Source organism: Lemur catta, chromosome 9, assembly GCF_020740605.2.
Source record: "Lemur catta isolate mLemCat1 chromosome 9, mLemCat1.pri, whole genome shotgun sequence".
Classification (NCBI taxonomy): Eukaryota; Metazoa; Chordata; class Mammalia; order Primates; family Lemuridae; genus Lemur; species Lemur catta.
Genome location: NC_059136.1, coordinates 26,140,455 through 26,153,779, shown reverse-complemented (window position 1 = coordinate 26,153,779; position 13,325 = coordinate 26,140,455). Strand labels below are relative to the sequence as shown.

The window sequence follows — 13,325 nt, the reverse complement described above, 5'->3', positions numbered from 1 at the left end:
ACAAGGCAAAAACTGGAAACTCAGACAAAACAGAGCAGAAAAAAAGAGGGAAAAAAAGTGGAGATGAACGAGGCTAGAAAGAGAAAAGCAAACCATAAAGAGAAGAACAAAAAGGGCTTAGATAAGGCAAGTACCAGTGTGGCAATAATGACTAACAGGCTAGTACCAGCCTGTTTCACTTGTCTGCTATCCAATTAAAAACCAAAACCAAAAATCCTGACATATGGATACGACTGGCCCTATTTACAGAGGAATAGCAGGAAGACAGTGCATCCATAGCCTAGATGTTAAACTGGCCAGTGTATGACAAAGTCCTCCAGCAGCAGGACACTGTACCTGAAATGCCTGAGGCTAAGATGGACTTTTTAATAATGATCCTGGGACACTCAGATGGCCATTTGGAAAAAGATAAAATCAGTCCCACACCTCACACCAAACATAAGAATAAACTCTAAATGGATCTGGGATCTAAATGTAAAACAGAAAACCATAAAAGAAGTTAAAAAAATGGGTAAATTCCTCTAAAACCTGGATAAAAGGCTATCACTCAAATCCAAATGGAAGTTAAAAAAACTGATATATTCAATTACATAAACATACAGCAAAAAATACTGTAAACAAAGTGAAAACATATATGACAATCCAAGAAAAAATTTTTGCAACACATTTCAAAAGGCTAATATTCCATATATATAAAGAGGTCATAAAAATTGAAAGAAAAAAACTAAAAATCCAATTGGGGGGAAAAAAGCAAAAGATGTGAGCCGACAATTCATAAAATAAAAATATAAAAATGGCCCTTAAACATTTAAATAGATGTTCAACTTCACCAATAATAAGATATACTATTTCTCACATATCTAGTTGGCAAAATTTTAAAAGCTTGACAACACACCATGTTGGCAAGCCTATGGATAAAGCACTCTCCTGCACTGCTACTGTAAATGCAAAATGGTGCAACCTTTAAGAAGAATTTGGCAAAATATTTCTACCTTTTGGGGGCACAGGAAAAGAATAATTTGGTAAAATCTAATAAAACTATGTCATATGTTTACCTTTGACTTCTAAGAATTTATGCGGAAAATATACTTTCAACAATACAAAAATACACATCTATAAGATTATTTACTGCTGCATTAGTTGTAATTGCCAAACATTGGAAACGACCAAAATGTGCATACATACAATACAGGCAAAATAAAATATGGTATGTGCACACAGTGTGCTATGCAGCTGTGAAAATAAAGGAGGAAGATCTCCATAAGCTGATGTTAGCCACCAAAACAAAACAAAAACAAAAAGCCAAATACAAAAGAATATACATAATATCCTACCTGTTGCACAAGAAAGAGAAATAAGAACAACTAAGAACATCAAAGGGGTTGAAGGAGAAACTAGAACAAATGAACGTGGTTATCTGTAAGGGCAGATGGAAATGAGGTGAGAAGAACAAGAGAGGAAGTGGCACTTCTCTGGATGTACCTTTTACGTTGATTTGACTTCTGGAACCACGTTGACACCTTACATAGTTTTAAAAAAATCAATAAAGATGAGAGAACTCATTAATGGAACATAAACAGAAACCAATAACTACATTTCAAATAAAGAACATAGTCACATTGTCAGGAAGCATTAAAGAACAAATCCGAGTAACTTCTAATTACAGCACCTGTATATTTATCCTCAAGACAAAAGAACCACCAACAATTCTTGAATTCTCTTTGTAGAGGTTTGTTTTTACAGTAATATTATTTAGCAATTCCAAAACCACTTTCTACATATTGTAGGCCTGAGAAAATGAATAAACATATTGATGACATTGGGAGTCAGATTTCTCACTGTTGGAGAAGGAAAATGTAAACATGAAACAGGGTAAGACTAAAAAGAACCCTGGAATTTGGGTTGGAATTAGAGAGATCAGTATGAAGTTTAGATAACAGTAGAACTTCTCAAAGGGCCTAAAATCAATGAAGCTCAGTAGCAATAAACATGTTTACTGCCCAGATCTTGATTTCTAAATAGCATTCTCCAACAAAATAAATTAAAACTCCTTGGAGAAATGTCTGACTCCAGAGCCAAGACAGAGAAAGTATAAAATGAACCTAAAATATCTTAAGCCAGAAAGTAGTGTTCAAAAAAATTATTGAGGAATATGTCAAAAGGATACAGGAGCCAGCTTGAAGGGCTTCCATTGGCCAAATCTTGCAAATGAGCTAAAAAATAAAGAATGACAGCAATGCATTAGAACCCACTGAAAAAAATAATGATCTGTAAGTCCACAATAACAATAGATGGATGAATAGAAGGAAGGACAGAGAAAAGAAAGAAAAGAAAACTCCTCCTTATATTAGAAAGCTAACTAATAAATGTATAAGGAATGATGAAGTTTGAAAATCACCATTTGGCAGCCATCAAAGTAATAATAACTGACTCAGGTAAAATTCTTCACTGAATGCCAGAACTAGTGGGTGAAAGTTTGTGAGGAACAAGACATTTACATAGTGTCAAAGTATTTTCCCACAAATTACTTATCCATTACATAGAGAAAAATAATAACTTTACAGTGGAAACCCCTATCAGACTATATTTCAGCCAATGATCAAAGTTATCATCACCAATAATGGGACAAGTCAACATCACATGCCTCCTGATTTAATGCATGATAAATCACTTATTCCACCTCTCTCCTCACCTTGCCAAAACATCTAACCTCATAATCACAAAGCAACTTCAGGCAAACTTAAATTGAGAACGTTCTACAGAATAAATGGCCTATATTCTTCAGAAATATCAATTACCATGAAAAAGAAAGAAAGGCTGAGAAACTATTCTAGATTAAATGATACTAAGCGACATGGAAACTAAATGCAATGCATGGTCCTGGACTGGATCCTGGCTCAGGAAATATAACTGCTGTACCAAGACAGCTGGTAGAATGTAAATAAGATCTGTGGAGTAGATAAAGGTATTGCATCAATATTAAATTTCCTGACTTTAATCACTATACTGTTTTTATAAATGACCTTGTCCTTCGGAAATGTACACTGAGGTATTCAGGGCGGGGCATCAGGTCTGCAACTCACTCTCAAATGGCTCAAAAATATATGTATACACATAGAGATCAAGTAATAAAGATGATAACAACTGGTGAATCTGGATGAACAGCATATCAGAGTTTTTTGTACCACTCTTGAAATTTTTTTGTAAAATTTGTAAGTTTTAAATTACTTCAAAATCAATAGTTAAAAAAATTAGAATTCTGGTAAACTCACTAAATTACAAAAGAAGTCCATTGAAAACAGGATGTATTTCAGAAAAGACGAGAGTACTAAAACATGCAATTAGGAATAAAAATGAAATGAAAATGAAAATGGAGAAGACAAATTATGAACTAAAATCATAGGCTGTGAGCAGAATGAGTCATTCATTCACTCATAACACCCACTGTAGCTCCTCTGTGCCAGGTACTGGGCTGGGCAGTGGGAATGTACTACCACAGCAGTATGTGCAGTAATTAAAAGGTCACCATCAGGGCACCATGATGAAAGGAACACAAGAGTCAAGCCATCCTTTGGCGTTACTGACAGCTGCCAGACCCTTACTAAAGAACCGAGTCTAGTATGAGGGTCTGATTTTTTCTCCCAAGGAAATAAAAACCCTAGAATGAGACTGGAGATATATCATCAAAAGAATTAAAGGGAAATTCACCCAGGAAGAAATACTGAAGGAGTTGTGATTTTTAAGTAAGCTGAAAGGAGACAAAGGAAACACAACAAAAATCCCACAACAAAAATAAAATAAGAACAGAAGATTTAAACAGCAAGTAGACCTAACAGACATCTACAGAGCACTCCACCAAACAACAGAATATGCATGCGCACGTGGAATATTCTCCAGGATGGACCATATGCTAAGCCATAAAACATGTCTCAATAAATTTAAATGAACTGAAATCACAGAAATATGTTCTCTGACCAAAAATGAATTATATTAGAAGTCAACAACCAAAGGAAATTTCGGAAATACACAAATACTTGGAAATTAAATAGCACACACCTAAACAACCAGTGAGTCAAAGAAGAAAACACAAGGGAAATTAGAAAATACTTTGAGCTGAACGAAAAACACAATACACCAAAAATAAGATGCTGTGAAAGCAATGCTTAGAGGGAAATTTATAACTATAAATACCCATTTTTTTAAAAAAAAAAAAAAGAAAGAAAAAAGATCTCAAGTCAACAACCTAAGAAACTAGAAAAAGAGCAAACTAAATTTAAAGCAAACAGAAGGAAATAATATTAGAGTGGAAATAAATAAAATAGATAATTGAAAAACAATAAAGAAAAATCAATAAAATGAAAAAAGTTGGCTCTTTAAAATAATCACAAAAATTGACAAACTGGCCAAGAAAAAAAAAAGAGAGAAGACTCAAATTATTAATACTAAAATCAGAGCTGAATGAGCAGACATTACTACTCACCTTACAGGAAGAAAAGGATTATGAAGGAATACAATGAATACATAATGTAGGTGAGATGAGCAACTTCCTAGAAAGACACAAACTACCAAACTCAACTCAAGAAGAAATAGAAAATCTGAATAGACTCATAATGAGTAAAGAGATTGAATCAATAATCAAAAAATTTCCCAGAAAGAAAAGCCCAGGTACAAATGGCTTTAGTGGTAAATTCTACCAAACATTTAAAGACAAATCAATACCAATTCTTCACAAACTCTTTCAAAAAACATAAAAGGGAGGAACATTAACCAACTCATTCTATGAAGCCAATGTCATCCTTATACCAAAACCAGGAAAAGACATCGAAGCAAAAAAATCCACAGACCAATATCTCTCATGAATATAGATGTAAACATCCTCAACAAAATACTAGCAAACTAAATCTAGCAAGATATAAAAGAATTATACAACATGATCATGTGAGATTTATCTCGGGAATGTGAAGTTGGTTTAACATCTGAAAATTAATTAATGTAATACACATATGAGTAATATAAAGGACAAAACCACATGCTCATCTCAAAAGATACAGAGAAAGCATTTGACAAATTTAACACCTTTCATGATACAAACACTGAACAAACTAGGAATAGAAAGGAATGCTCTCAACCTGATAAAGGACATCTACCAAAACCCACAGCTAACATCATACTTAATGATAAAAGACTAAATGCTTCCCCCTAAAATCAAGAATTAGACAAAACATCCAAATTAGAAAGGAAAAAGTAAAACTATCTCTATATTCAGATGACATGATCTTGCATATAGAAAATCTTAAAAAGTCCATCGAAAACTTTTAAAGCTAATAAATAAGTTTAGCAAAGTTATAAGAAAAAGATCAGTATACAAAAAAATCAATTATATTTCTATATACTTGTAATGAACCATCTGAAAATAAGATTAAGAAAACAATTCCATTCACAATAGCATCAAAAAGAATAAAATATTTAAGAATAAATCTAAACCCCAAAAAAGTATAAAATGATACTCTGAAAACTCAAAACATTGGCTGAAAAAATTAAAGATGATAAATAAATGGAAAGAGATCCCATATCCATGATTACAAGGTATAGTATTGTTAAAATAGCAATACTCCTCAAATTGATCCACAGATTCAACATAATCTATCAAAACCCAGCTGGATTCTTTGCAGAAATTGACTATCTGATCCTAAAATTCCTATGGAAATTCAAGAGATCCAGAATAACCAAAACCATCTTGAGAAAAAAGAACAAACTTGGAGGACTTGTACTTCCTGCTTTCAAATTTTACTACAATTTATGGGGATGGGGGAGCATAGGTAATTTTAAAATATATTTATTTTATCTTTATTTTATAAATTCTCTACAATGAATATGACTTCTACAATAAGGAAAAAGTAAGAGTTTTTTTAAGCATGCAGACCTACTGCTTTAAAAAAATTTTAATTATAAAGAGGTAAACAAATACCTGGTGAAAAATAACTTATAAATAAGAGCGGATTTAAGTTTTTCATAAATTTTGGCAACAGTATCTGCTGTTTGTTTCAAAACAACAATGATTCTTCTAGTTCCTAGGGAAATTTATGTAACATATAAAGAAATTGATTTTTTTTAATTCTAGCTAAATAATGAAAATTCAAGAAACAAAGAGAATTGCATTTGACAGCCAACTTTAAATACACGGAGAGGAGAGGCCTAGAAATCACAGTTCCTATTAACTCTGACACTCAGTCAATATAATGAAAGGAAAATCTTTATCCAGGAGACAGTGGAATTCTGTGCATAAGGCAGGATAAACTCAGTCCAAACTGCATTTGATACAGTGATAATTTTTTAAATAGAATTTGAAAGTTAGAACATTATTGAAAAGCTACAAAATGCTCCAAAAGATAGAAACATATATATACACACATACACACACACACACAAACACATATACATATAGAAGATTGTTCCCATGTCACGTGCTAACTTATTTTTCTTTACTGATGGGCACTAATTACTTTAACAGAGGCAAAATATTTTAGTTATAACAAGTAATCATTATTATACTTTGCTTATCAAATCTAGTTAATAAATTTATTCTGCTGCGTAACTATAACATATCTATAAACTTAATAAAAACATCTTTGCTTTGCGGAACTGTGGTCAAAACCCCAGGCTTTTTTAATAGATCTGAGAGGTATTTCTATATTATCTTTTCCTGCTAGGTTTTTTTTTTCCTCATTAGGGACCTCATCTCTTCATTCACCTTAGAGAGTTCAGTGTAGGTTTGTTTTAGGTTTAATGTAGGCAGAATCATTGCTACTGGGAAACAAACAACAGACACTGTTGTCAAAATTCTGTCATTACAGGCAATGATTCAAGAGCATCATGTTCTAACTAATCTGCTGGACAATAAGGAACTATGCTAGACACTATGAGGAAACAAAATGAAATAAAAGGAAGACAATGATCCTATTCCGGAAGGGCTTACAATCTATGTCAATACTGCGCCCTCACATTGGTTAACAATATGGAACCAATCAAATACTTTCTTTGAACTTTCCGTAGTCATGATTCTACTTTTAGTGTGATGACCAGAAAAGACTTAATATGACTTTGTTAGGTCAAATAGCAATCATCATAGTGGAGAGTAAGTGATGCAGAAATGAACTCATTGCAGTTTCCTCATCTATAGACTAGGGATAGTAGTCTATATATCTATTTGAATTGTGAGGATTAAATTGCTCTAGATGTAAAGTATATATAAAGTACCTTAGATCTTAGGTAAGATACCAAAAGTGCAGCAAGAAAGAAAACATAAACTGGACTTAATCAAAATTTAAAATTAGTATGTTTCAAAGGATACCATCAAGAAAATGAAAAGATACACAGAATGGAAGAAAACTTTTGCTGCTCATGTATCTGATAAGAGACTTATATGTAGAATATAAAAAGAACTGTTACAACTTAACAATAAAAAGACAAATAACCCAATTAAAAAATGGATAAAGAATATGAACATTTTTCCAAAGCAAATATACAAATGACCAATAAGCACATGAAAAGATGGTCAACATCATTAGCTATAAGGGAAATGCAAATCAAAACCACAATGAGATGGCACCTCATACCCACCAGGATAGCCAGAGTCAAAGAGGTAACAAGTGTTGAAGAAGATGTAGAGAAATCAGAACTTGCACACATTGCTGGCAGGAATGTAAAGTAGTGCAGGCTCTTTGGAAAACGATCTGGTAGTTTCTCAACAAGTTAAACACTGAGTTACCGTATGACCCAGCAATTCCACTTCCTACACATATACATAAGAGAATTTAAAAACATATGTCCATGCAAAAACTTATACATAACTGTTCATAGCATAATTATTCATAATAGCCAAAAAGTAGAAACAATGAAAATGTCCATGAATAAATGGACTAGATAAACAAAATGTGGAATGTCTACACAATGGAATATTATTCAGCAGTAAAAAGAAAGAAACTATTGACACATGCTACAACAAGGATGACCTTGAAAACATTATGTTAAAGCCGCCAGTCACTAAAGAGCACATATTTTATGTTGCAATTTATATGACATGTCCAGAATAGGTAAACCCATCGAGAAAGAAAGAAGATTAGTAGTTGCCTGGGATGGGGGAGGACAGAGGAAATGGGGAGTGACTGCTAATGGGTAGGGGGCTTCTTGTTGGGGTGATGAAAATGTCCTAAAATTGATTGCGGTAAGGGTTGCACAACTCTGTAAATATACTAAAAACCACAGAATTTTACACTTTAAATGGATGAATTGTATCAAAGCCTTTCTTTTTTTTTAAGCACCCTAAAGGTCCCTAACCCCCAGGCTACAGACTGGTACTGGTCAGTGGCCTGTTAGGAACTGGGCCACATAGCAGGAGGTGAGCTACAGGCCAGGGAGTGAAGCTTCATCTGTATTCATAGCTGCTCCCCATTGCTCACATCACCGCCTGAGCTCCACCTCCCATCAGATTAGTGGCGGCATTAGATTCTCACAGGAACTCGAACCCCACTGTAAACTGAGTATGTGAGGAGGGATCTAGGTTGTGCCCTCCTTATGAGAATCTAATGCCTGATGATTGGAGGTGGAGCTGAGGTGGTGATGTTAGTACTGGGGAGTGGCTGCAAATACAAATTATCATTAGCAGAGAGGTTACATTATGGTGAGCTGTATAATTATTTTATTATATATTACAATGTAATAATAATAGAAATAAAGTATACAATATATGTAATGTGCTTGAATCATCCTGAAACCACCCCGCCACCCTCCGGTCCATGGAAAAATTGTCTTCCGTGAAACTGGTCCCTGGTGCCAAAAAGGCTAGGGACTGCTGCCTTAGTGCCTCTGGCACAGTAAATGCAAATTGCTAATTTTTATTATAAGAAGAAACTCCCCTCAACATGAGTATGGGAAAAGCAAATATGAGTTCAGTAAAATTATCCAAAAGATCATTTTACTTGAAGTAGTTGCTGCAGGTACAAGAAATGTTTAGAAATAACAAGAAAAAAAGTTTCAAAAACGAATCATTCCGGTTGGGTGGGGTGGCTCACGCCTGTAATCCTAGCACTCTGGGAGGCAGAGGCAGGAGGATCACTCAAGGTCAGGAGTTCAAGACCAGCCTGAGCAAGAGTGAGACCCTGTCTCTACTAAAAAAATAGAAAGAAATTAGTTGGACAACTAAAAATATACAGAAAAAATTAGTCAGGCATGGTGGCACATGCCTGTAGTCCCAGCTACTCAGGAGGCTGAGGCAGAAGGATTGCTTAAGCCCAGGAGTTTGAGGTTGCTGTGAGTTTGCCTGACGCCACAGCACTCTAGCCTGGGCAACAGAGCAAGACTGTCTCAAAAAAAAAAAAAAAAAGAATCATTCCATCTAAAATGCAGAGAAAGAACCCAAAGTCTTAACTACTAGAAATGCTGGGAGGAGAAGCTTTGGGCTTAGGATGAGCAGTGGAGGGAACCCCCAAAGACCCTCCAACTCTTGTCCCTCTGGTTCTAGAAATAGTTATAGGAAAGGCAGATAGAAAAAAAAATTCTGAAACAGTTTGCTTCAAACATTATATCCATTTAAAACTCAAAAATAAAATGAAAATGATGTAATTTTGTGTTACCTTCCTGTGAATGGGTTTTCTACGAAGCCAAACAATTGTATTAATATAACCCCTGAGAGAATTAGCTATTCAGATGTAGAGGCTCTAAAGAATCCAATCACAGTGCTCCTAAGAGTTGTGACATACTGGCAGGGTTTAGACAGCAGAGGAGGGACCAATACTTAAAAGACAGGTAAGATTTTAGTAGCAGGTCAGTCTAGATACAAAGGCCCCTGCAACCAGAGGCCAGAAGGCACAAGCTGCCAGTGGGAGCCGCCTGGAAGGTGGGAACCGAATGTGGGCAAGAGCAGAATCTCATCTCTTTACTTGCTCGGCCTTGGATGAGTAGAAGTCAAGTTCACACTGTTCTAATTTGGGACCATTACAAAAAATGGCGTCCACACCAAACACTGGTTCCTGGGTGCTTTCCTGGTGGTTTTCACCTCGATAGGAGGATCTTGGCACACCTCTGAATAATAAAGCCCTACAGAATCATCCTCACTTTTACTCCCAGCTCTCTTAACTCAATTTCATCCCTATACAGCTTTGTTTTGAAACGTTTCAGAAATAAAAAAATGTATCCCTCTTTTATCTCAACAAATGACTGATGTTTTGTATAGCTCTAAGCTACTCCTACTTGTGTACACATCTAATTCTCCTACAACTAAAGTGACTGACACATTGAAATTCAGTATTTTATATCAGGCACAATTAGCCAGCCTGGGCTCAATAACTTGTAATGGTCAAACACCAATACAAATATATTCAATGTCAATTTAAATTTTCATCAGTTTTGGCTGGGGGCCTTCAGTTTCTGTCACATGAAGCCTACAATGTTTCTGACTGTGTCAAGTTGTTTTCTCATCATCAACTCAGGTCTCCTGAAAACAAAACTAAGCATTTGTTGTCTTTTGTCTACACTTTCCACAAACCCTATGAGGAAACTTAGCCATCAGCCTAGAAAAAGAATTGAACACAAATGTTAAAACAGAAATCTGCAAACCTGAAGCAGCTTCATTTCAGAATCAAGATGCACAATGAGAAGAAAGTAAATGTGCTGGTCACTAAGCCTGTGTAAGCACAACTACCTGGCTGTGCTTCATTTTCTTATTTATTTACACTGTCATTGTTTTTGATCAAACCAGAAAATAATAGAGCTCATCATGAAATAAGCACTGTAATAAAAGAGATTTTTGCTGTATCAATTACAGAAGTTTATTAAGAGGGGAAAGAAAGGCCCACCTCTGTAAAAAATGCAAAATGTCTTTCCCTGTTAAGAACACATAGACAAAATGCAGCAGAGAATTCAAATTCATGTTGTAGGGAACACAAGCCACAGAATCAGAGCCAAGTCATTACTACAAATGAATTCAAAATTAACAGGATACACATGCTCAATGCATTCAAAGAATTAAAGGTACAATTCTCAAATCATTGACTTAACCATGCTAGAAGAAGAATTTTCCTCTTCAACAAACAACATAAAGCAATAGGGCGCCCCATCAAACAAGGACCAAATAACAATCAGGTTTTTAACAGTTCTGATTTAAAGTTACTTAAATCAGAATGTTCCAAAGATCATAGTCTAGAAATTTTAACCATTCATTCACACCACCATGAAACAAGCACTTAAAAAAATAACCAAAAGAAACTGAACACATAGATCATGTACCTGGATCAATGAGAACTTCTTGTGCCCCTGGAAGAAAGAACAGATTATGGTCTTTTATTTGGAAAACAAAACTACTTTTAAAGATAACTACTAAAACACATTTCACAATTCACATAGCCTTGAAACCTGAGAAACTTGTATGTGATCAGAAAAGCAATTCTGAATAATAGTATGTTACATGTTTGGTGCTTTTTTGCTTCAGAAGAAAAAAAAGAAAAGAAAAGCTACCATTACTCATATCCTAAACAAATCTGGAAAGCGCCTCCTCACCTCTTTCCCTCCCCACTTTCTAAGCTCACGCTCCCAACTCTTCTTAACACACTGACTGCCACACTAGAAAAAAAAATTTTTCCCTAGGGCCATGATGTTTTATCAAAACAAAATGATCCTTTCTAATTTGTTATTTTTTATTGTTTTCTATGCATGAGTTATATGCAATGCAATCCACATTTTTTAAATTACATTGTCAATATTAATTGTAACAATAAGAACATCAATAAGTAAGATTTTCACAAACCAACTGCAGGGTTTTGCTTCAGGAGGCCCTGGGCTCAAAACTAGCCTGAGTTAAATACAACTCACGTGGCAGTCAGTATGTTAAACAAGTATATCTTATTTCCACAAACAAGTCAAGTGACAAAGGAATATTATTTGTGTAAATATATGTCAGTATCTGGAGTGGGAGAGAAAAGAAGAAAAGCTGCCAGAAGACTATGTGGAACTTTGCACTGCCACTCTAAAAAGTTTCAGTCTATCTCTGTGTCTGTCTCTCTCTCTCTGTCTCTCTCTCTCTCTCTCACACACACACGGAACTACTGGATACTTCATCAAGCTAAGAATTTCCAACTTTTAGAAGGTACATTTGTAGTTAATTTAAATTACTATGATCAACAAGTTTTTGAAGACCTTGATCATCTGCTATCCCAAATATCAGTGAAATCCAATTAGATTTCTCTGTAGAATGTAATTTCCTATCACGGCAAAACACACCCCAATAGATACTAGTTCTAAGAGTTGTGTTTATTGTTGGCTATTATCATTTTTTTTTTTTTGAGACAGGGTCTTGCTCTGTTGCCCAGGCTGGAATGCAGTGGTGTCATCATAGCTCACTGCAGCCTCAAATTCCTGAGCTGAAGAGGTCCTCCTGCCTCAGCATCCTGAGTAGCTGGGACTACTCAGGGTATGCATGTGTGCCATCATACCCAGCTAATTTTTTTTCCATTTTTTTATAGAGACAGGGTCTTGCTATGTTGCTCAGGCTGTATTATCATTTTTAAACATGTTAAGAAGATTCAAAAAGGTATGTCCCAATAAAATGTATTCTTATTGAAATAGCATATTTATTTGTCTATATTGAGAATGGGGCCCATGATTATGGTGTTATTAAAGAGCTATTTTGTTTATAGCAATCTGTTTTTAAATACAGACTAAAAATCACTGCAATCTTGAAACCACCATTAATATAAAAAAAATGTGTTTTCTGTTGAATACCACCTCTATGTCAAACATAATGCTTGACAAATATCATGGGTGACTCTCAGAGCAACACTACTAAGGATTAATAGACAGATATTATTAACCCTGCACTGCAGATGAGGAGATGGAAGCTCAGCGGAGCCAAGGAACGCCCCACCACCACACACCCCATGACACCGTGGCCTGTGACAATGAGCTGACAGATCTGCACGGAGCAGATATTCAGCTACATGGAACCTTGGAGAAATCTGGATTTCTAGATAACCCACAAACTTCTTCTTCTGTAAAAAACCTGATCAAATATATTATTCTATGCCGTGTCCTTTAAACAGGGGATAGGACTGAAATTTCTGATGCCTCAGAGTCATTATCACTATCATCAATCATTTGATTATCAGTATCATCAGGCCCTAGTGGAACGATTTCACATTAACCAAACTTAGAAGAGACTGATGTAGGAAAACTGGAGGTTTAACTTATTAATGTAACAGGAGACATAAAATTATCAATCAGACCAAAATGTCAGGGTTCAACACTCAGCACATTTTCTCCTCAAGGGCTAAATC

General features: G+C 35.1%; 1 protein-coding gene across 4 annotated transcripts in view; it reads right to left on the bottom strand.

Annotated features, from left to right (window-relative positions):
* TRAPPC9 (trafficking protein particle complex subunit 9) overlaps positions 1 to 13,325 on the bottom strand; it is a 600,839-nt gene that overhangs the window by 561,506 nt on the left and 26,008 nt on the right. For 3 of the 4 annotated variants that reach the window (XR_006737185.1, XR_006737186.1, XM_045560810.1), the window contains exon 5: positions 11,284 to 11,310. The exons of the other annotated variant lie outside the window; for it this stretch is intronic. Coding sequence is in view for 1 of the 3 variants with exons in the window: in XM_045560810.1 (XP_045416766.1) it covers positions 11,284 to 11,310 (27 nt within the window). In the remaining 2 variants the exon portion in view is untranslated. The remainder of the gene's footprint in view (positions 1 to 11,283; positions 11,311 to 13,325) is intronic. 4 annotated transcript variants of the gene reach the window in all.